The sequence below is a fragment of the Sitophilus oryzae genome, unplaced genomic scaffold (assembly GCF_002938485.1).
Source record: "Sitophilus oryzae breed Bouriz unplaced genomic scaffold, Soryzae_2.0 scaffold_1499_pilon_pilon, whole genome shotgun sequence".
In the NCBI taxonomy this organism is placed as follows: domain Eukaryota; kingdom Metazoa; phylum Arthropoda; class Insecta; order Coleoptera; family Curculionidae; genus Sitophilus; species Sitophilus oryzae.
Window position 1 is genome coordinate 893874 of NW_022146168.1, and position 25678 is coordinate 919551.

The following is a 25678-nucleotide window of genomic DNA, read 5'->3' on the forward strand; positions in this document are numbered from 1 at the left end:
AATATAAGTAAAGACGTGAAATCACAGTTAGCACAAAAGCAAAGTACAATTTTTTCAACTACTTTTCCAATCATTCAAATTTATATAATGATTTTTTTAACAATTTATTTTAAAATTGTACGGCATTTATCTACCAGGTTAAGCATACCGCCGTCAATGTCAAGTTAATTTAATTTTCCACCGCTATTTACATGTATAGAAATGTCACACCGCCGGCTGAAGATATTTTTTGTACACACTAACAATACCGCCAGAGGTAATTTAGCCAGTGCAAAACATCTTACCCGTTCGGCGGTATTCACTGTTAATAAATATGTAAAACCGTCTAACGGCGGTATGTCTCTTGTCAACTGTCTGCCGCCGGCGCGGCGGTAAGCCAGTTTATTTTATGAAAACTAAATATACGTTTGCTAATAGTCTCTATACCGTGATATCCGTTTTTAGTGTGTGTAAAATTACGAGACTAGGCTAGTGATAGGCATAAAAAGTCAGATATGTCCTTAGGAACTACCTAGGCGAAAAAATACTTATGGAGTTTGTGTTCGTCCTCTTCCTGATCAGTCTCGCGGACACTGAAACAAAATATCCGTTCAAAACCGACTCGCTATTAGGGATGGGTGATTCATTTCACCTATCGATATATTTTAGTTATCGATAACTACCGAATTACCGATAGTTACCGGTTTATCGATAAATACCGATATATCGATAAATACCGATATATCGATAAGTATCGATATCGATAATTTTGAACACAGCTATTGTTATTCGATACAGCGAGAACTATCGATAGTTATCGATATTATATCCCTAATCGTAACTATTCAATAAAAAGGGGTCTTATGAAATTTTAAGGAAAAATGAAAATATAATATACCATATTTTCTTTGAATAAAAATATTATTTTACAAAACACTTTTGAAATGTTGAACTAATATTCAAGTTTTTAAAAAAAGTAAATTAAAAATTATTAAAAAAAATCTCAATTAAACATACCTGACAAGTCTTGAGGCGTTAACGGTCGCTCTATAACCCTCTCTAACACTTCGATCCAATGATCCCTGTCGATTTCCGTTTGAGCTGACAGATTGTACACCCTATCCGGCGTGGTCAACATAAAGGAGAACCCTTGGTCTTTGACGCCCGTAGAAACGCCTATTCGTATACTGTATCCGTCCGCCATGTGCCCTAAAAACAAATCAGAGAGATGGTAAGAAAATAAACATAAGTACAATGTAACTTCAATAATCTGGACACTTTCTAGAACGGGCTCTTATTCAGGCATTTTAAAACATTTGTCCCTGAAATCGAGGCGCAAAAAAAAAAAGCATACGCGAAATCTCAGAATTTTCCAATCTGGCCAAGCAGAAAGATTTACATTTTGTTTACGAACTGAGTCTATATTTCAGCCTTGGATTCTAGGGCGGTTTAAACGTAATAGTTCAAATCAAACGAGCATATAAGATTCTTACAATCGCCGAAAAAAATCTAAAACATTAGAGTATCTTAGATACATTACTGAAAAAAAAACTCGCCAAATTGTGGAATAGATTATGGTTTCAAAATTTGCAGTGTTTGAGGTGAACAAAATGGATATAATAAGGACTTTTTATCAAAATAATTTCAAAGACTAGGTAAGAATACCATTATCAATGACGTATTGTTTTAAAGGCAAATAAAAACAATTTAGAAGAGGAGAGTAACACGTTTTTTGATATGTGGCCAGAAATGTTACTGCTTTCCATCCAGTGATGTCACTGCCGTGATTCCGTTTTAGGGAAAAGGTTAAACTGTTGATCTAGATATCACAATATGTAAAGAACAGGTATACAACGCAGATGTATACAACGCAGAGTATACAAGATGTATACAACACAGAGTATACGCAACAGGTATACAACGCAGAGTTCATCAAATCCTTACCTAATTTTAATAAAACAGCATACCTAGTTATTTCAAGTTTGGATGCAAATATATCTTGCTGAAGCAAAACCCGCAATATATAGTATTTTTAATACCTATTTAGAGGTACCAGCCGTTTTAGTAACTTAACGTATGCGGCTTCTTGCACCATCTACACCCGCATGAAAAAATTAGGTTATGACCTTTGTCATGTCAAATGCTTGACATATTTCTTATTGCATTGGCGGAGTGACTTGAAATTTCATATTATCAGTGGCGGTTTATAATAATAAAAATTAATTTTATGAAATTCTAAAGATGTTGACATAATAAAAAAAAATATAGAAGAAGCGCACTAATTTTTAAAAATATTGTTTTATTAACTAGATACCGAGTTTTCTTAAAAAATACCTATATTATTTAAATCTCGATTTAAGGCTTATACCAAAGAATATCTTAACTTATACTTATGCTTAATGTAGTAAACTATATTCAAAACGATTTAGGATCTCGATTTAAGGCAATTCAAAAGCGTCTGAAGCACTAAAAGTATAATAAATAATATAACAAGAAGTCGAGCAAGCAGTAATAATATTTATTTAAGGGCTCGTTTAAGTAAAAATTCTACAGAAAATCAGGTGTAAGGAGCTTTTCGCTTTTAGCAGCATGGTATTTGTTCAAAAATAATATTCTTTTTAATCTGATTCCAGGCATTTCCAATAACTGTTTTCTTCCATCCCGTTTTTTGAAATGAAAACCCATTTTTTTAATTCCCAAATATAACGAACTTTTGGAAATCTTAGTTTCTGGAGACTCTTCGATAAATTGCAGGAAAATAGTTTCTACTGTGATTTTATCCTTTCGCGCATACATTTTGTAAATTACTTCCCTCAAACAATGTAGGGTATTCTTTGTAATTCGGATTTTGCTCCGGGAAACGCTTGCAGACATATTTCTTCTAAATTCGAAATCTGTAGCTCTGTTTGGTTTTTCTAGATTATATAATGTGCATTCTGGGACTTTTAGTGCTTCGGATGCTTTTTGAATTGCCTTAAATCGAGATCCTAAATCGTTTTGAAAATAGTTTACTACATTAAGCATAAGTTTTTTGGATTCATCAGAATATGGCATTTTAAATCTTATTTTGCGTTATGACATTAACGTGAAACGTAACTTCAAAAACGTGACATCTAACAAATTATTAATAATCGACGTTCATTTTTGTTGGTAATTTTTTGTTTCAACTGATTTATTAATAATAAATAAGGATGGTGTTATTCTAAATGGGTATTAAAAATACTATACATCATAAAACGCCTTATTCGTAGGGGTCGTCATTTTCTTGACAACTTCTTGATCTTGTCTTGATTTCAAGACAAGATTAAGACACGAAATGATTTTTGGTTTTCAAGACAAGACAAGAAATGACTTCTCAAGATCAAGATTTCTTGACAAGAAATCAAGAAAATCTTGAAATTTCTTGAAGATATAAAATAAAAAAGAAATACTCATTTACTTAGGTATTTGTATATTATATGAATATCCATTAATTGATGGATAAAAAAAATATCAATCAAAAAATATTTGTACGAAGCAGCACTTTGTCGGATGTCCTATGTCCAAAGTTAACATAAGTACGTCCAAGGTTAGATGTCCAAATTTGGCATACTGTGGGCCAAATTAAATTGGAACCTTTTTTAATGTCTAATAATTTTTTAATTTTTAAATGTTTTTTTTTATAACTTTTTTTTGGTCTACTTCAGTGGCATACCTACAGACTTTTTGAATTAACGTAAAACTTTTAAAATAAAAAAAAATAATACATTTTAATGTGCGCCACTGAAGTAGAGTAGCTTCTATCATTGTTGTTTTGACTGTTTTTATCTGTAGTAATATTATCACCGTCACTACTGTCACTAATTAAACTTCTACGTCCAGGTCTCTGAGGTGGTAGGTATTCTGAACCAGATTCAATTACGAATGGCACAGATTTGCTGCTCAACGAACCATCACAATCACTCATTTTAATGTTAGATAATAATAATAATAATAATTAACAAAATTATGCAAATCTGATGATTTTGGCTACAGTAGTATAATGAGCCCAAAGTTTTTGAATTTTTTGAAAATTAGATGCCTGACACTCGATTTTATGCATAAAGCATAAACATCACATTAACCAATCTCACCGCGACTTTTAAACAGGGGGTTCCCCTTTAATAAACGAATTTTAAACGGGGGTTCCCCTTTTGTCAAGATGTCAAGAAATTTCATGATTTCTTGAATCAAGACAAGAAATCAACTCTCAAGAAATGGCAAGACAAGATGTTTTTTTAATTCTTGAAAATATTTCAAGACAAGACAAGAAATTGCTTGTCAAGACAAGATTTCTTGTCTTGCCGATCCCTACTTATCCGAATTATTTTTGTGTTTTTTTTAAACATTAGCTTTTATTTCTAGAAAAACAAGATACAAAGCAATGATTCCACTCAATGGACACGTTTTTTGTGAAATATCGCTTCAAACATTTGCTAAAACAGTTTTGCAACTTGACGCCTCATATAATGGTATAATCTTACCAATGAATATTTCTCCTTTGGGATTGGCGTCCATGGGATCGTCGTGGTACATCAGCTTCCGGTTGTCCAACGTGAACCACCGTTTCTTGAACCCGTCGCTAGTCCTAGGACCGGTTTTCCAAAGCCAACCTTCCTTAGCAAAGTCCTCTGTCAGATAGTTCACTAAGTCAAACTCGCTAGCCGATGGATAAGCTACCTAAAAAAGTTAATTTCAGCATAACAAAAAAAAATTATTACAGTTATATGATAATTTGATTATTGATAATTTACATGTAGTAAATTTATGTATTCTAATAAAACCCCATTTAAATATTAATTTTCTTCCTACAACAAAAAAATAATAGTTTTGATTAGTCTTTAATTGGACATCCCTGGTTTTTCCCCTGTTTTGTTTTGCATTTTGACATTTTTATTTCGGTATTTCAGAATATGGCGATAATTAACAATATTAATAATTCAGAATTGGTAGTAATATATATTTTTCTAATTATTAAACCGAAAATAACATATTTCTTTAAATACACGAAATTGCGTTTTCTTTAGCTCCAATTAAAATGGACAAAGCTGGTTTTTCCCGTGTACTTTTCAAATGATGTTGTTTTAGAATTTATGGATTTATACGAAAATAAGCCCTTCATATGGATGGTCAAACATAAAGAACATAGAAATCGTATTGCAGTGTACAGTAAAAGAACTTAAAAAGTAAAAAGAACCATTAGCAACGACAATTTCGGGACTACCGGTATCCATGGATGCGACTATACTGTTAACTTGCCAAGGATTTAAACATTGTTTGTGCTGGCGTACTTGTTGAAATGGACACGTCATGTAAGCGCCACAATTGCCAATGTTGTTTACAAAGTGAGGATGGTGGGGATACTTGCCAAGTACGCCAGTATTGCCAGTACTTGCCAAGTACGCCAGTATATATAAGTCTAGATTTGGGTATTTTTTATCCTTGTATATCCTGTTTTTTAAATGGCCCCAGAGAAAGAAACCATTTGGCAAAATATCAGGAGACCTTGCTGGCCAATTTACTGTATGATTTAGGCCAATAACGTTTCCGTTAAAACTATTGTCTAAATATTCCCGAACAGCCAGGGTACTATGTGCCGGGCAGCCATCCATTTGGTATCAAACTTCCTGATTTTCCCTAGCGGCGTCATGTAAAGCAGGTAAAATATGATTGTCGAGTAGTTCCAAATAATATTCTGCATTTAAATTTCGCGTAAGAAATAATGGCCCAATAATATTGTGTCCGAATATAGTCTGTCCAACGACAAGATCCCTGACAGTGATAGATGTGTCTGTCATTTTAATTTCAAAGTAGTTTATTTTATTTTACAAAGAAATAAGTGGGTACAACTGGAACGCATAGCAGGACATTAATATATATTTAAAATTTGACTGACAAGTGATTACTTCAAAATATTGTGAAAAAACTGTATAACTGAAAAAATGTAATTGAGTTATTTTATTTAACAAAAAACGGCATATGTTAATACAAAACAAAAAGGAACAAAACACCACATACCCAAAAAATATAAAAAAGAACTATTTCTTACTTTCAAGCTTTAAGAAACTTGCAAACCCGCATTTATGATTATATTTATCAATATAACTAACTGTAATATTCCACAGGAATAAATAAAACAACATAAGTAAAACAAACTATTTTATTAATAATAACACTTACCAAATTTTATACCTTAAAGGTCGATTACTTAACTTTAATCTTAATTTTTTTAAACCAGTACCTTTTGACATTATTTTTCTGCAGTACTAAAATCCATTATTTACCTCTGGTGTGATGTCGATATTTTACAGCTACTCCAGTTTTTAGTATGTGTTTAGTATGGTCCTTCTACTATACTGATCGAGACAGGCAAACTCTGCACGAGATGCACTTATCTACGACGAGATGGTATACGAACTTTATTGATGGTAACTTTATTGGTGTATAAGTCTTTCTGCCTGGACACCGAGTATTAACTATAAACTGTGCGCTGGGTCTACAGTTAATTTTCACTCGATTTTTCCTCCACTTGACTTCAAACGACACAAAACACACGTAATAACACGAATCAAAATGCATCATCATTCAAAACGCAGGGTATTTGACAAAAGTTGACACAAAATTATAACCTATAATTTGGCAAGACTTTGACAAGCGTCAAAAATCTAAAGGCGAGTTCATACGCATCGGCGTCCGTTTGTCGTTCATCGTTCCGTCAAACCAGGTCAAACCAATAAAATTGAAATACGATCTGTCATTTTTTAAATAAACCAATAAAACTGGTTAAAAACAACAAGAGACGACGCATGACGGATTTATATTTAAACCTATCCATAGTTAACTTAAAAATTATTAGAAACTTTTTTTAGTTAAATAAATAGATTGGTATGGGACGTCATCTGCTTTTTTTCTATCATCGTCTGTCGAAATCTTATCTGAGAAAAAAAAACAGAGTATATCCCTGCCAAAACATTTACTTTCTGTGGATATTGCGTCCTTGTTTCGACAAACCTGTGTTGGTTTTCTTTGTTCCAATATCGATAATTTTAAACACTGGGTTCATTATTTAAGGTAAACGTGCATTCGTCAGTGAAACATATCCTTTTTAAAAATATCCGTGTTTGCTTTTTCCATCATATCAAAACAAAACGCCTGCCGCCGTATTTCGTTCCCATCTCGTAGTTCTTGGTGCTTTTCATATTTGAAGGAATAGTATTTATGTCGTTTCAAAATTCGAAACGCTGTAGTGTGATCTATTCCTATTTCATCCTCAAGTTTCCTTGTACTGATCTTTCCATCGTCCTCTTCCACGCACAATAAAACTTCCAAGTCGGTATCATTTCTAGCATCTTCTCTTTGTGCCTGCCTTGCTTCACATTTGCAGTTATTTATTAGGGGGTCCGGTGAACTATCCTGACACACGATTTTTGCATTTTTCTTTTTTTTTTATCAAAAAGTAACCATTCTTAGTAGTAGTTTTAAATAAAAATAAATGGAGATTATGCACAGAATTTTAAAATATTTTAATGTGATTTTAATTTAATTTTCGTAGTTTTGACACATTCACACATATTTGACGTTATTGAGAATTTTAACACTTGATTTAACATGACATCGACAAAAGGAAAAGCAATGTTGCCAGTTCCACTGAATTTTCTTTTTCTGTTTTTTATTTTAATTTTGAAAAAATAGCCATTTTTAATAATAAAAATGCGTTGGTAATGTGTGAATGGGAAAACTAAAAAAAAACAACAGAAGAGTGAAACAAAAGCAACCAAAACATTACGCGTGTTTTGGTCGCTTTTGTTTCGCTCTTGCTTAAACCAAAATATAAATCAAACAGATAAAAAGAAAAAAAAAAAAAACAGCCAAATCAACCCAAACCAACCCGACCAAACCCTAACCAACCCATACAAAACCAACCAATACAAAACTAACAAATACAAAACCAACCAATACAAAACCAACCAATACAAAACCAAACCAAACCAAACCAACCAATACCAAATCAACTCAACCCGAGCCAAACACAAACCAAAGAAATGAAAACACGCTTACAGCGTGTTTTCTTTGCTTTGGTGGCTTCCAGCTTACAGCGTGTTTTCATTGCTAGAGCTATAACTATAGCAATTGTCTCGCCGGCGCGGTAATTTAGCCAATTTGATAAACTAAAGTAATCTAATTCATATTAAAAAAAATTTAAAACCTATGACGACATTTTTTTCTTCATTTTACTAGCTGATCAGACAACCATGTATCAATTCGTAATATTTGTCAAAATTCGACCTTCACTACTGTCAGCGTAAACATAAAAACGGATATAAACAAGTCCGCGACTCTTTCATTATCGGTTATGGAATTTGCCCTAGAATTTACTATAAAAATCAAATAACAACATTTTTAAAAATATTTTTTTTGTGAAACGTGTTTTTCCGCATCAGATTTTAGTCAAAGAATCCAAGAAGTTACTTTTAAGGTAACATAAACTTCATTTTCTAAGAAAAATCGTGTGTCAGGATACTTCACCGAAGCCTTTATTAGGGTACCTTTGGTCTCAAATCTCTGGATATTCCTTGCGATTGTAGATTTTCCAGGTATCGGTCTATATTCGGATACAGAGCAGCAAACATGACCGACACCTTTTGATAACTATTTCCTTGATAATATCATTTAATCATCAATACTTTTTCTTCGGTAGTGTGATTCATGGCTAATATTTTCGATGTAGGTATGAGTTTTTAATAATAATAATAAAGCACCAGGGGCGGGAAAATGAAATAGCAAAAGCGGTTCCGCCGTTTCCACGGAAATCTCAAATAAAATAGTTCCAGCCCTAGCCACTAGGTGGTAGTGCAAATAATTTTTAGGTTAAGAAGTTGCTACTAGTTATTGCCAGATGGCGTTAAATCAGAATTTTTTTGTAGTTTCCATAGTTTCCAACGGCCATTGTCATATTATTGTCAAATTCTCAAAAAAGATTGTCGTTGTCATAGCGCCAATCATAATATTATCAAAATGTTTTTCAAACTATAATTTGTTATATGTGTTTTAATTAGACAATTCCTTTTGTTTGTGGCCCTAAAAATATAATGTAAGTCTTTTATTTTTGCCATCATTTAAGTACCTATTTATATTTACTCCATTTACAAAACTTTGGGCGCACTACGTTGGTCTTGTTTTATTATAATAAACGATGTTTAAATATTTGGCTTTTAAATAAAAACTTTAAATAATAAATAATATTTCACGTTTGGCTTTAATTTTATTTAATAATTGTATAAATTATAAAATCAATTAAACATCAAATAATTGTATAAATTATACTGTTAAATCTTATTTTTTACACATCACAACGATACTTGTCATTAGTATTGTTGAATTTGTGTAAAAAATAAGATTTAATAATCAAATTTAATTATATTTTAGAGTAAAATTCAATAAATACGCTCATTTAAAAAGCCCGCGCTTCGATCCATTTAAAACAAGCCCTACTCAATAGATGGCGCCACTTCTGTAGGACCATTTTTCAGTATGGCAGAGTCCATTCTTTTTCTAGCTAGGTATATTCTTTGTAAAGCACTAAATAGATAAATTTCTGAAATGACAACTTCATTTGACAGTTATCTTTTACCTTGACTGGTGCTCATAAGTAAATACAGGGCCATAAGAAAGGAGAAATATTTAAAAAGAAATCGGCGATAACTCGTAAACAGGCTAATCAAAAATATCTAAAGTTATTCTTTTGAATGTGGGTTTTAGTCCTCTTCAATAAACCTAAATAGAATTATTCTCTAAAATAATTAGGGAAGCCAATAATTGACCCCATTAAAATTTACATGGGATTTCCTATGTCCCGCTCGACGATGAAACACCCGGTATAGTATACCTAATCTGTGTAAATACAAACCTGTAGCCTATGCAATTTAGCACACCTAATCGCCATATACCAATTGATGACAATCTCGCCCTCGTCATGGTACACGTATATATGTCTGGTCGTACCGTCCTTCAGAAAAGTAATTTGCAAGGAATTCGGATAACCAATCTTCTCCGGAGCGAACACAACGTTCAGTTCAGATATCCGCAGTACCGCCTTGGGATCCTTGTGTTCTATGACGAAATACTTGAGCGTATCGTCGGCCTCGGACAGTACGAACTTCCTAGAACGATACTTGCTGTCTTCCTTGCCTCTTTTCATGAGGAAACCGGAGTAGTACCCGCTGGTGTAGGACTGTCGTTCTGGATAACAGAATTCTTCGCGCTGGTATTTCGCTCTGATCCACTGTTCCACTAGAACCCTGAAAAAAAAATAGAAATTTTATCGGATTGGTGTATTTCAATCCATTTTTTTACTGAAATTATAAAATACTTAGGTACGAGGTTTGTGTGATGTAACGCTGTTTTAGATAGTAAAAATTAAGTAAAAAACTGCCTCTACACTATGCGGAGAATTCTTCGAAGCAGGCCAAGGTCGCATTTCGTCGCCCAACTTTGTTACATTTCGGTTTATTTCCAGTTATCTTGACCCACTTCGGTTTGCCTCGACCTACTTTCGATTCTTAAAAGCGCCTGAAAACTATTCGTGGGAAGGGCGTGGAGAGATTTTTTTGGCGTTTCCTATTTACTGTCCTCCATTCACGCAGTTGTGCAGCTCTGAACTGTTCAAGAACGCGATACTCACACTCCATTCAATTGAGTTATAAAGTTCCAGAACTGTTCCGCGCCATATGGAGGCACTAGGCCATCGCGCACAGCTCCTTTCAGAACCGTTCTCGAGTAGCCCCAGGGCGTAAAGCCCGGAGCTCGAAGTTCGCGAATGGAGGACAGCAATTGCCTCGTTCAATTTTAGTCAATGACTAAAGAATATAAGAACATGTAACGCCCCTAACGGGCTGCAGCAGAATTTGTGACCTATTTTTTTTGTTTTGGTGGCAAACAATGAGTCATCATTTGGTCACCAGCGACAATTTTAGCGATTTTTAATAGTTTGTGTGTAGTAAACTTTGTATAAACTTTATTACAATGGTGATTAGTTGTTCAGCTTTCAAATGTAAAAGCAGCAGCGATAAGAAAGAGCTAGGAGTTACGTTTCATAGGTAAATAAACAGTCCACTCCAACTTTTTAGCGTTTTCTTATTGAATTCGATAATTATTCTTAAATTTCAATTAACATCTATATGTACTTGATATGTGCTATACGTCGATACTAGTTTTGTACCTTTTGTTAACATTTTAATACGTTTTTTTTGTAATTAATTAGGATGATACACCATAGGCGTAGTCAAAACAATTATCAAAAAATATAAATATTGCTTCAAACAGCTAGGTTAAGAAAAATATGTGCCACGGCACTGTTTGGTGACAGCGTCACAATTTGCTCTCGGGTGTTATTTGTCCTTGGATTCTTTAGTCATTGATTTTAGTCGTTCCAACGACGGAGAGAGCCGTACTCGGTACGGTAACGCTTCTGCGCAGTGGAGAAAAAGCGTTCCAACCACGAGAGAATCGTTTAGTGAACGATAACTTACTTCGGGTTTTTCTATTACTGATTCTGAACCGTCCTAGAACTGTGATACGCATGCGCAGAATGAAATATGGAGAAATTATTTCATTAGCGCATTCGCGGCAGAGTTCTAGGACAGTTCAGAATCGGTAATAATAAGAACCCGAACAAAGCTGATAACTTTTGCGTTCCAACAAGAGTTGTCACCGTTAGTAAATCGATTCCGGAACCGTAATTTCGATACCAGCCTGAAAGGAAGAATCATAGGGACTGACCTGCGCGTTAAGATTGTGTCAGCAGATTATTGATTTTTTCTGGACTTTAAATTCCTTTAGCCATTTCTCTTTTTAATTTTGACAGTTTATTCATCTGTCATTCATTTTGACGACGTTTTGAAACTTAAGTTTTATTTGATGTTTATTGTGCATTTATTTTAAATATTTCTCTATTTTTGAAGTATGATGAGTGACGAAGGGGACAGTGATATCGAGTCTATGTTGGATACCAGCGAAAATAATTTGAACGAATGATTCAAAAGTACAAATATAAATAAATCTCCTTCCCAATTTATTAATTGTCTTATAGTGTATAGTTCAAGCACGTAAATACCGTACGATCGAGAAAAAACGGCGTCCAGTTGGCTTGGAAATTATGATCAATGCCATTCTCCATAGAATTTTACATATAAAAAATGACAGTGATCTTCATTTCATAGCCATCGCTAACGCCGTTTTTTTTTTATCATACGGTATTCTAAATCGATTCCCAAACCGTTCCAAATGCATTTAATTTTGGTATCGTAACAGAACTATTCTAGTCGACACATGCGCACAAATTCCATCCCGGCGATACCAATAATCGTTCTAGAACGTTCCTAATTTCTGCGTTGGAACAAAGCTTTTGTTTCGTTTTGAGCTATTTCCAAAACGTGGAGGTATCTGTACCCGAAGCAAAGGACTTTTTTCATAAATCTCAGTGAGAGAAGTAAACGTAGACGTTTCTAAAATAGTTGTTGTTACGATGATATTTCGTTAATTACATCTCGTTTTATGTTGATATACAGGGTGGTCCGAACTGTATTCCGGAAACTTCGGCAGCATATTCTGCAGATAAAAATAAGTAAAAAAGTTCGTATAAATGTATGTCCTAAAATGCTTAGTTTCGGAGATACAGGGTGTAGAAGTTTCATTTTTATTTTAATTTTTTCCCAATAATTTCTGAAGTAATGTCAATATTTGGATGAAAATTGGTGTCTGGGAGTTTTTTGACATGAGAAATTTGATTTTGATATCAATATGACTCCTACTAGTAGAGGGCGCCACCTACATATTTTTTAACTGGTTTGAAGAGTAATAACTTTTTGTCCGCACCTGTATAAAACTACTGAGTAAAAAAATATACATTTACGACGTTTTTTACGTGAAGAAGGTCTCTTGGTAAAAATCGCTACGAGTAATGGTTTTCGAGATATTTGGAATCGAAATTATCAATACCTGTCATCATTGACATAAATTAAACATGCTGACTAAATACCGTATGATCGAAAAAAAATGGCGTCCAGTTGGCTTGGAAATGACGATCGATGACATTTCCCATATAATTTTACATATAAAATGACAGCGATCTTCATTCCATAGCCATCGCTGACGCCGTTTTTATTCGATCATACGGTAGTTATTAGACTGAAATCATAAATTTGAAAAGTTTTTGTGCCAAAAGTCCAACAGAAACTGTTTTATATATAGGAAAAATACCGCACAGCACTTTTTACAACGATAACAAAACAATTACACATAACCACAAAAAAAATTAATTTACACCAGATGTCTGTCAACGTTGCCAACGTTTAACCTGATTTAATGTTATCCTTATATTGCCTATATTATTCAACTTATCCTTATTTATCCTTATATTTTACAACATGTGGCAACATCGCTAGCTGAATCTTCCAAACTCATTACTGTCGTCCAGGAAATGCTAGCATTCACTAGTAAAAGTTGGTTTCAAAAATTGCTGTTGAACTTTTACTGGCGTAGCCTTAGCAAATCAGTGAATGTGAGCTTTTACAATTGTTAACAATCACTGATTTCCAACTTTTATTGTAACATATATACCGATTGTTTACGCCCGACGGTGGCAGCACCGGCGGAGAACACACCAAGCCTATAATAGTGAGTCGACAGGCTGTCTAATAAATAAGCTGTGACATAACTCCTAAATCCTTGTTTACGTTCCGGATGGCTACAAAGTTACAAACAAAACCGAATATCCTACAACGCCCACCGATGCAGTGTAGCGAAACAAGACCCCGCAAAAACAAATTAGAGCACAATAATAAAATAGTATTTATATTGAATTTAGCAGAGGGAAGGCCGATGCGTCAGGTATATAATATCCTCCTGGATGCAGTAAACATGTTTACTAGAGAGCCGACATGCAAGCGAATTTAAGGAATGGAAAACGTTTACAGTTTTTCAGAGGCGCCGGGGAAGGGGGGTAAACATGCACCTCCCTGGCGAAATAGAAATTACTCCAAAAGCTTAGGCTCAAAAATATGGCTCACTTAAATTGCGGTTCGTTAGTACCGTTTAGGGTTTCCAAACCGGGATCCCGCGTGTATGTTTATCCCCGAAATCCCGTTATTAAATCCCGGGATCCCGAATATCTCGAAAAATTTAAAATCTAAAATGATTCGACTTTCTACACTTTAGTCTTTAAAAGATCATATATTTACATTAAGCAGAACGTCAATATATAAAAGTTACATTTCTTTGTTTGCTATATATATTTTTTTGCAACAAGAATTTTTTTTTTTATTTACTTAATATGAATGTTACTTTGTTTTGTCTTTTTTAATAAAGCTTTTTCCTCATCGTTATATATGTAACTCATTTTCGTTTCGATGTACACTCACCGGCAAGAAAAACGGGCACCTTAAAATTTTGAGGTATTTTAAAGTTTAATATATTTTGTTCTAGTGTTCTAGGCCGATTTTGATGATTTTTAAGCAATCTGTAGCTAAATTATTGCATTTTTAATATATCTTTCTAAATTAAAAATGAAAGTTTCCATCTGTCAATTATACGAGGGAAAACAAAATTTTGATATTTTAGTGAAAGTTTGAAACACCCTGTAGTGCGGGCGCTCTAGCCCATGTCTCGTGTGCAGTTATATGTCCCCTAAGTTTTTGTGCGGCGTTTTATTAAATATGTATAAGAGTATAAGAGCTTAAAAACTAACTGGTCACACGCTTCAGATCGTGGTCGGTTAGGCGCCATATTTAAAAATGGCCGACATGTTACTAATTTCTTATATATTTTAATATCTTCCTAACAAACGGTCGGGATTTTAGTTTTAAAGGTTATTATACTCATTTTTTGACCGCAAACAAATTTTGTGAATACATATTTTTTGACTATAGTTCTTTTGAGGAAAATATTATTTAAAAATATGGAACCATGGCACGTTTTTAAGCACTATAATAAAAATTCGTTTCAAAATAAAAGTATATTTAAATGCATAAGACGTATTCGCAAAAAACGCGCAACAAGTATAATTTTTCAAATGCAAAAAACTAAGATGTTTAAGCAGAAAACTTACTAACTTATGTATGAGGGTTCTTGCATTGGTCTAAAACACTACTTTTACATTTACAAAAGTCGCAACACATTATTTTTAATTTTCTACAGGGACATACAGTTTCTCTGAAGCACATCTGGCAACTATATGGACTAGGAAAGTCTTCAGGGTCCTTTGGGTTGTCTATTACTTGTTGAATCAAAAAATACCATCTTTTTCTATGTAACCATAGTTCAACGGATTAAGTTTTTTACATGGTTCCAAAGCATGAATCCATTGTAGCATTGCAAGTAGCGCCGTTTTATGTGAAGACGTATTGATCTTGAAGTAGGAACCAAATCTTGAAAGTTTCGTAATTTTTTATGATGGAACTGATAGAAACGCAACTTATCCATTGTACTCAAGTTTGATGAAAGTGCACGAACCAAAAATTCTTCTGCTTGTTTTTCCATTTCTTCATTTAATGGCTTTTTACCAAATTCTAACAAGAGCTTTTCAGCATACGATTCTGCTACTTTCAGAGCTGCTAATTTTGTACTAACCTTGCTTGTAGTGTCGCAACCGGTTAAAGAATGAATATCAAGTAAAGCTGTTAAAACATTAAGTGGTAATCTGCCATCAAACGAGTGAAGTGGAATATACCTACCGCAACGTTTTTCCTACTCCAAAGGCAACATAAAGCTCTTTAAGTCCTGCACTTTTCCACTTCTGCAAGCTGCAAGTAGAACAAATAACTACGTTCTTTACGTTTGTAGTCAGTGCCATGTGAGAGATATGGGTTAACATTCTGTCATCCGCTTCTTCATGATCAGATTCCAACGTACGTTCTACTTCAATTCTGTCATTCTTTATACTGAAACACCTTGGCTGACCATCTTTAACAACGCCACCCAGGTAAATGGGAATAGATGCAGTGACAGAATCTTTTTTCCGGGATACCCAATCAACAAAGTATGACTGCAATAGTTCTTTGTTTTGACATGAGGCCCAGTAAGCGTCAAAATCTACAGGAAGAGGTGTGTTGTCATTTGGTGCTCCATATTCCAAATGTGCTCCTAATAAATTTGTCATTAAATTAATTACAATTTTTTTCTTCATAAGAGGATTAAGTTGATCTTTAAAAATACAAAATCGGAGCATTTTTTACGGAAATATAGTAAAAAAAAATTTAGAATTTGGCAGCCATTTTTAAATATGGCGACCAAATGACCATGTTCTGGACCATGTGGCCAATTTTGTCAATTACTCCTAGAGATGCTTAACAAATCCCCGCAACAAAATTTCGGGGACATACAACGGCACACGTGACATAGGCTAGCTCCTAGACTACTGTGGAATGTGTTAACAAAGCAAGGACTTTAAAAATCATTTTATCATCTAAGTACGTCTTTTCTCGAGAGTTTGATTTTTGATTCATCGCAATAGCTTTATTTTTATTGGAGATATTCGCTTTTGAATAAGACAGTAACGATTTACAGCAATTTTAGCACTGATTTTGGATCCTCATCATCACACTTAGGGAATGCAGTCCCGCAAATGCTGGATCCCGCAATTGCGGGATCCCTCTGAGATTCCGCGGAATCAAAGTTGCGGGATTTACCGTGCGGGATCCGCGGGATTGACCCATTACTACTGGGTAATCGAATCGATCTCGATCAGGGTCAAACCGTTTCGTTCCGGACCGATGCGTCGACGGTCGAAACCCGGGGGATTCCCCTTGCGGCTTGGCCATTAAAAATAAGTAATTAACATTAATAATTAACTAGTACTTGTGGACAATTTCGTCAAATAAACTGCCGGACATATGTAATTATCGGGCCAAGCAAAATTTTAGGGTAAATTTAAAGTTGAATAGGCATCTCTTGAACTAAAAAAGATTTTGGGATGCGGTTTGGACCAGGTTTTAGATGCATCTATTGTGATTAAGATGCTATATGGTTTTCGAAAATATATTTAGCGAATTCTCGTATACAGGGTGTTTTATAAGAGTGTGAAAATTTGGCCAAGAATCTTTTTTACCGCAAATTTACAATTTTTAAAAAATTGAAATTTTTCCCAAGTACGACTAATCTGTATTGAAATTAGAAAAAACAATTTGATAAGTTTTTTAACTTTTTTTGTTTTAAGGAAAATACGACGTTTTTTTGAAAAATATGCATTTTTAGTCATACGTATCGTATCATATATAGGTCGTAAATGGTACAAAAAGCTTTGTACATTCTGCATCTGCCAAAAAATTATTGATATAGAGTGTATCTAAAAGCAGATAACTAACACAAGTTAAAAAAACTTCAACATTAGAATAATATTTTTATTTATAAAATAAGTAGATAAATTATAATAAAATTTAAGTTTATTTAATATTAAATATATTTTTTGAACACCCTGTATACATCGGTCCAAATTTCTGTACAGCTAGTTTAAGATACACGCTATATCAATATATTGTGGGCCTATGCAAAATGTACAATGCCTTTTGTACCATTTAGGACCAAAAGTATGACTATTGTTTACAGTCCCGCAATTTTGCGGATCCGTGGGATTGACTGCTTTAAACCCGCGGGTTGAGATTTTGGTGCGGGATTGCATTCCCTAATCACACTTATAAAATAGTGTTTATTGTTTTTGTAATGTCACTGTCATTGAAAAGTCATATTATTATTGTTTATTGATGTTTACTTTAGCGGAGATGGTTTTGAAGTATCGGCTATTGATGCCTTAAATTCATGACAGAGATCAACTTTTGGACATAAAACCATATCTGCTAAAGTAACTGCCTAACAGACAATAATATAATACGATTTTTCAAAGACAGTGACATTACATAAATCATAAACACTATTTTATAGGTTTGTTGTCTAGAACCAAAAGGTGGCGCAAGGGCATTGTTTTAATGTAAATACGAAAAAATGTTAGTGTCTTCTTTAAAAGCGAATATCTCCAAAAAAAATAAAGCTATTTAGATGAACCAAAAACAGACTGTCGAGAGAATATGTACCTAGATGATAAAATTATTTTTAAATTCCTTGTTGTTTCTTTGTTAACGTACTCCACAGGGTGTTGCAAACTTTCACCAAAATATCAATTTTGTTTCCCCTTGTATAATTGACAGATGGCAAATTTAATTTTAAATTTAGAAAGAGATGCTAAAAAGTCAAATAGTTTAGCTACAAATTTCTTTAAAAATCATCAAAATCGGTCCACTAAAACAATATACCGGGTGCGTCTCAAAAGTGGCTCACCCCTATAACTTTGTTATTTTTTCAAATGAAAACACGAGATTTGGTATGTTAGTATATAACATAAATTAGGATTGATTGACGTATTCAATTGTTTATGGTCACTTTCTGTTTCACCGGAAATTTTTGATTTTTAAAGGACACCCCCGGTATATTTTTACTTTATTCGATAGAAAATGACACTCTGAATAGAATGACATCGATATCGTATGTCAATTTTTGACATTTTCGTATATGGTTTATTTGAAATTGTAACATGCGGGTCATAATGACAATTTGACTCCAACCAAGTGTGTGGTACCAAATTATTCGTAAAAATGCTTTTTTTCCAAATATGCTAATGAGCCATCTTATAACGGGCCCGGACAAGACACGAAAATCAGTAGACACTCAAATCTATTTTTCCAAGACTCCTTGATTAAAAATTAGTGTTTTTAACACATCCATGGCACTCTAGATTAAAATTTAAAATACGATTTTTTTAAGCTAAAATCTCAAAAGTTGACATATGATATGTCATTCTATTCAGAGTGTCATTTTCTATCGAATATAGTAAAAATATACCGAGGGTGCCATTTAAAAATCAAAAGTTGTAGTCATTTCCGGTAAAACAGGAAGTGACCAAAAACAATTAAATATGTCAATTAATTCTAATTTATGTCATATACTCACATACTAAATGTCGTTTTTTTATTTAAGAAAATAAAACAGTTATGGGGTGAGCCACTTTTGAGACGCACCCGGTATAAAACTTCAAAATACATGAAAATTTTAAGGTGCCCGTTTTTCGTGCAGGTGAATGTATGTAGCTGCAATTTTATTATACGTTATAAGTATTTCTTTAGATTAAATTTCTTATTCTGATAGTCAATCCCGGGATTTCAAAACACAATCCCTATCCCGAAAATTGAAACCCCCACCCAGGAGTCTTTGACGCCGTTTTTTTTCGATCGTACGGTAGATAAGTTCTAATAATTATTTAATAATACAAATATCCAGGGTCGCTGATATGTATGGGAACAGTCGATTATTAGGTAAAATATAAGAGGTACCGCAAAAAGTTAAATATAAAAGTTATAGGGTTTTTAAATATCTATTGGCGGGTAATCAATAAGTATACAGGGTCGGTCATAAAGTCGTGGTATATCAAAGTTTCATTTTTTTAAATGGAACTCCCTGTATATTATTGCATTTTTCGGTTCTTCCTTCAATTCTAAGCAAAAATCGAAATACACACAATGTACCATTGCGATACAAAAAAGTAGTACATACCACAAAATATGATTTAATCTGCTGGTCTATAATAAAATATTTTTAAAACTTGAAAAATTGCCCATTTTTAAAAGGTAGGTAAATTTTTTATACTTTTATTTCGCCACGTATACCTACCAATTATTACCAAATTCATGGTAACGCCTAAAAAGTTAGGTGGCATAATTGTATTGTTTTCATAGTGACGATGATATCCAAGGTTATTAAAAGGTAAGGTTGTCTCATAACTCGATCCGCCATTATCGAAAACGTCATCTACTAAAGGGATAAAAACTGTCCACAGTCCGACAGTGCATTTCCGAATCGGTATTCATTGTGTACTTTATTGTTTATAGTGTATGGCGTCAATAGTTTTCAGTTGTTTGGTGTGTGTTTTCTTTATTGTATTGTCCATTTATCTCTCTTTGTCGGTTGCATTTTATTTTCTATTCCTTTTATCTATGATTTTATACGTTCTATCTACGTCAGAGGAATGCTATTCCGCTTCGCTCCTATTGGTCCAAAAGTTACGAAACGAGACAACCTTACCTTTTAATAACCTTGGACGATATCCACTTCTCGATATCCTTATAGACCAGGAGTTCTATCTGGGACTACTAATTCTTGTACTACTTTTTTTGATCGCAATGGTACCTCAAACCAACCGTTTCCGAGTTATTGACTTTTGAAAATATCACTTAAACAATTCGATTTAATTAATTTCGATGTGTTCGGTTTCATTTAACGATGCCATTCTGCGGAAACTGTAGGCATCACAGTTTCCGCAGAGGTACATAATCATAATACACATAATGTAGGTACGTAAATTCAACAATTTTCGAATTATGAGGTGTTGATTTTCTTATATTTTACCTAATAATCGACCGTTCCCATACATATCAGCGACCCTGTATAGACTATAGACACAGATTATACAGATTATAATCTTTGTTTTTTCTTTATTGTTTTTCGTGGTTCCAATTTTCGGAATCGGGCACTAGTTAGGTGACTAGTTTGCGCACATAGCACGCCCACTTATGGCCTCTAAAATTGTGCACAGCGCCTGACCGGCACAGTTATTAGAGAGATATCGGAAAACCGAATAGCGTCATCCAGTATTTACGCGTACCTTATGACCTTATCATGGTTACGATATGCGCGATTCAACGCAACACTCGCTAATAACGTTATCGCCTGACGTAATTTGCGGATTAATTACACCAAGCGCTCTTTCTAAATAACCTCTGATAACGTTTAAAAATTGCTTAAATGGGCGTGCGGGTATTTGACAACCGGAGCCGGCCGGCGAGATCTTTTATTTTAGGTTATGTTTGAATTGTTTTGAATTATTGCTTTAGTTTTATTAGGTAATTTGATATTTAAGTAGCTGGGATTAGTTCTAATTAAATAAATATGGCCCAAAATATGGATTCCACCTCTTCCAATACTAAAGAACCTATAAAGGTCTTTAGGTTTACAGCAGATGACGACTTAGCCCTTCTAAGAGAATTTGTTGCTTGTTGTCCTAAACCCACTGGCAGACGTTGAACAATAACGGAAATACACTGGAAATAAGCACTTTAGCCCTTTAGTTTTAAAATACCTATTAAACAAAACAATTTCAAAGTTTTAAATTCAAAGTTAGGTTAAGTTTAAATAGCGGACGCGACGCGATCAGAATTCTTTCCGATCCGATAACTATAAATGAAGAGAGTTAATACCACCTCACGTAAAGGAAATAACACCTGGCCTTATTAACGTCCATGCCCGCTATTCGGTTAAGCGATATCTCTCTATTACGCTGTTTATTGTATTTTACGCGAGTTTATTTTTGCGCACAGGAAATTTGACTCGTTTGCACATCGTCATAAAAAACAATTTTACTGAATTAAGGACAAGATTTTTATCTGTATACTTATAGGATACATAATCTGTGCTATAGATAGTGAAACAGCCAAGTCAAATTGACGTGTCCTAATTATTTTTGACAAGCTGGAAATAATAAAAGCGAAAATGCAAGAAAAGATAAATGATTAGTTAATTTTAAGTAAATTTCATAATTATTGCTGTTCATAAACATGAATCACGTCTTTTATACTTCACACTTCTGATCAACTGCGTTCATGTTTATAATAATTGTTTACATCAAACAAAAGTACGATTATAAAAACAAATAAGCGACAAAGGAATTGTTGCATGTGTTCCATGCGTGTCCACAAAAAAAAACAACCACAACAGATTTCAGTTATTTACATACATGACTATTATTGTTATTATTTTTTTCTTTGCGATAAAAATAGAAATAATGTTTATACAAACTTTTTAAATTTAGAACCAAAAATATTTATTTTTGGTTTATTTATAAGAAATAATTCGTCGTTAATTTAAGAAAAAATTCGTCTAGTTAATTCGTCGTCTTCAGCTTCTGCAGTCAGAAAGATAGATCTCAGGGTGCATCCACACTATCCTAAAAACGGCGTATTAGCGTATCGGCGTAATGGCGTAACGACCTTGATTAGATTTCCAGTAATTCTATTGGCTGAAAAATTCATCTGTCAGAAATTTTATCTGTATAATTCATCTGTCAAAAATTTCAGCCAATAGAATTACTGGAAATCAATTCAAGGTCGTTACGCCGATACGCCGTTTTCAGGATAGTGTGGGTGCACCCTCAGGTTATATATTATTTGATTGGGTCAACATATCACAAGAAGTATCGTTAGTGAAGATAGAAGGGCGCAGTTTGCACAAACCTGTCCCACTTTTTTTGTCAAATGGAAGATGCCGTAAACAACATTTTCATAGTCCTCATCGTTTCTGAGCTACAGGGTCCTTTTGAAAATTTTGCAATTTGGGACTTTATCGGTATCGAGAAGATGCAAACTGTTTATTGTAGAACTTTGTACGTAGAATACAGTGGCGTAGTCTGTTATTCTACGAAAATAATATTTTATAAGATATGAACTAAAGTTATGTTTTCTTAAATGGAACACCCTGTATATTTATAAATTACATGATCTGGCTTTCCATAAGCTTCTCAAAAATATATATCATTCTATATTTATTTTCACTATTTACTGCAATATTTAAAAGTTTTTATTAAAAGATCATATTTATTAATAGGAATAGTAGGCAATGATTGATAATAAAAGAAACTAAAGAATTATTAAAAGTATATCTACTGCTATCTGTATCTTGTTTTATTTTTGGGAGCCACTAATAAATTCTTCATATATTAGGGAAACTTAACTCTTTACTGCCAGGGCTGAGCGTAGGGTATCTGCCGCCCGGGTGCGAGAATTAAATTTGCCACCCCCATTAATGTAAAAAAATTAGGTTGGGTTTGTAGGAGTTCATAAAATTAGGTAAGGAAAGGAGTTCATAATTTATCATTCTCAATAAACAAATTTTATAGTAAAATAACAAAGTATTTATTAACAAATACATAAAATAAAATAAAAATACATTCAGGAAAAAAAAACAAAAATAATTAAACGGGTTTAAATACTAAAATCTACTTTTCTCGCTTGTTTAGTAGCAAATTCCGTAATCAAATCGCCTACATCCAAGTTGTTAGAAATATCTTCTTCAATACTTATAATTGCTAAATTTGAAAGCCTGATTTGAGTCCATATTGGATCTTGAATATCGTGATTTTTAGAAAAAAATTTGCATTTTGCAAGGTGGCTTTTTTTATTCTTGATAATATGATAAAAAAATTTTGAAGATGATATTTTGCGGCCCTTTGTTAGTACCGCCCGGGTGCCATGCACCCCTTGCACCCCGGCACGGCTCGACCCTGTCTACTGCTATTTGTAAATCTTGGAAGCTATCGTACCGGAACTTTTAGATATTCCTTTAGCTAAGTTAAATTATTATTTCTCAAATCAATGAATTGGAACCAGTGAAATGGACCCATATGATTTGTCGGTTCTCGATTTCTGATTTTCGGGATTTTTGAAATATGAAATTTATCGTGGCAACTACAACAACGTCGAACACCTGGAAAATGCTTTAATAATGCAAGCTTTTGCATATTTGCAAACATCATATGATTTATAAATATACAGGGCGTTCCATTTGAAAAAACGTTCATATTTTCAAAAATATTTTTTTCGTAGAAAACCAGATTACGCCACTGTATTCTACGTAAAAAGTTGTACAAGAATCAGTTTTCACCTTCTCGATATCATCCACAATAACGTAGATACGGTAGCCGTCCCAAATTAAAAAAATTTCGAAAAGACCATGTAGCTTAGAAACGAAGAGGGATATGAAAACTTTGTTTCCAGCATCTTTCTTTGACAAAAAAGTGGGACGGGTTTGTGCAAACCGCATCCTCCTATCTTTACTAATAACTGAGATACCGTATGATTTCAACCAAAATGGGACACACTGTATATGGTGTTTACCAACAACTGATCTAAAACCGCTGGTAAAGATAGGACGGTCTTCCGTTTTAATTGACAGGCAAAACGTTAAGTCTAGAGGGGGCTTTAAACGTGTCGAAAATTCAATGTAAAAATAGTCTCAGCAATCAAAAGGTTAAACAAAAAACGTTCATTCCAAATACCTAAGCTCATTAAAAAAAACAGAGTATAATTCAAAAAATTACAGTTAAATATCCAGACAAAACAAAATAATGTTTTTCTCTGAAACTAATCTATAAATAGAGCAGCAACAGACATTAATATTTCCAAGAAATGTCCACAGCCATAACACAAGTGTGAGTAATAAAAAAGTCTAATGTATTTTTTTATTTTTCTCAAAAAACTGTCTGGAAGTTTCCTCATTACATTCAATTAAATTCTCTTTAATTTTAATAGAAAACATGAGACTTCATGAGTTTTATTTTTTCAGTAATTCAATATCTTGATTAAACCAGAATAAATAAAAAATAATCCTCAAAAGAAAGTACAATAATACAAGTATTAGTCATTTTATTTATTAACATTTTTAAGCGAGCCTCTTGATTAGGTCTTGAATAAAGAAAAAAATACAGGGTGAGTCAACCTTGTCAACTATACAGTATGTCCCCAGATTGTCTTTACAAGAGGAAAAACTTTTTATTATTGACATTTTGGGAAAAAAAAACATTCTTCATAGGGGTGAGGCACTTTAGAGACGCACACAATATACGACATTCATATAAAAGTAGAAAAATATTGTTTTTATTAAATAAAGAACAATAATGAATTTTATCCTTGACTTGCCCTGTATTAGATTTCCTAATTGTTTAGTTTTGTATTAAGGTAAGTTTGCTAAGATTTTAGTGATATATCTTAACATTAATTTGACATATTATATTGTATTTTTAGAAAATTCTTGGAGAAATATTTAGGTATATTTATTTACTTACTGTGGGTCATCTTGATTAGGTCGCCTGTAGCATGTCGGCACCCTTTCTTCGTACTTCATTTTTGCTTTAATATTCCCAACTTCTTTCATCCTTTCCACTTGTGAATCTTCCCATCGGTCTAACTTTAAATGCTTGACTTTGCTTATATGAACTCCCATACTCCTGTGAACTCCAGAACACCGGGTACAAATAAAGATTCCTATGTTGTAAGAAGCCCATTCTGGATCTAAAACAAATAATTGAGAAATTAGTTCATTTATTTTGGAATTCTCTTTTTTTCCAGCAAAATTTATTTAAATATTTAAATGCCCATCTTAAGAAGTAAAGGTAGCCCTTTAAAAATAAATAATTTCAAAAATTCTCGAAAAATTAAACCTATTAATACGTGAAACGGATACGCGAATATGCCGTTTTACATCTTTCATTAATTTTTCCTGCAAACTGATGAATGAAAACGGAGTAAACGTAATTGTAAGTGAACTATTTACTATACACGCCACAACATAAACTTACTTTTTGACCCACAATCGGCACAAGCGTTATTTCCGTGCAATTTCAATAACTCCGACAGCAATTTCTCATTTCTTTCCACCATTTTCACGAATTAGCACTATTTAATGCACCATCGAAATCATTACACCGAGAACATTCACTACGCGATCAAAATAAAAATAAAATCATTCTATCGTCCATTTTAAAAAGATGTTTTGAGTTTTGACGTCTCGAACTCGAACGGCATCCGCCGTCCGC

General features: G+C 33.5%; 1 protein-coding gene across 1 annotated transcript; it reads right to left on the reverse strand.

Annotated features, from left to right (window-relative positions):
* Positions 1-192: 192 nt before the first annotated feature.
* LOC115877812 (arf-GAP with dual PH domain-containing protein 1-like) lies at positions 193-25523 on the reverse strand. Its single transcript, XM_030894137.1, has 6 exons — positions 25442-25523; positions 24929-25154; positions 9905-10295; positions 4482-4677; positions 997-1188; positions 193-572 (listed from the first exon to the last, which is right to left on the reverse strand). Exons 1-6 carry the CDS (start codon positions 25521-25523, stop codon positions 508-510), a joined length of 1152 nt encoding a protein of 383 aa, XP_030749997.1. The 3' UTR covers positions 193-507.
* Positions 25524-25678: the final 155 nt, after the last annotated feature.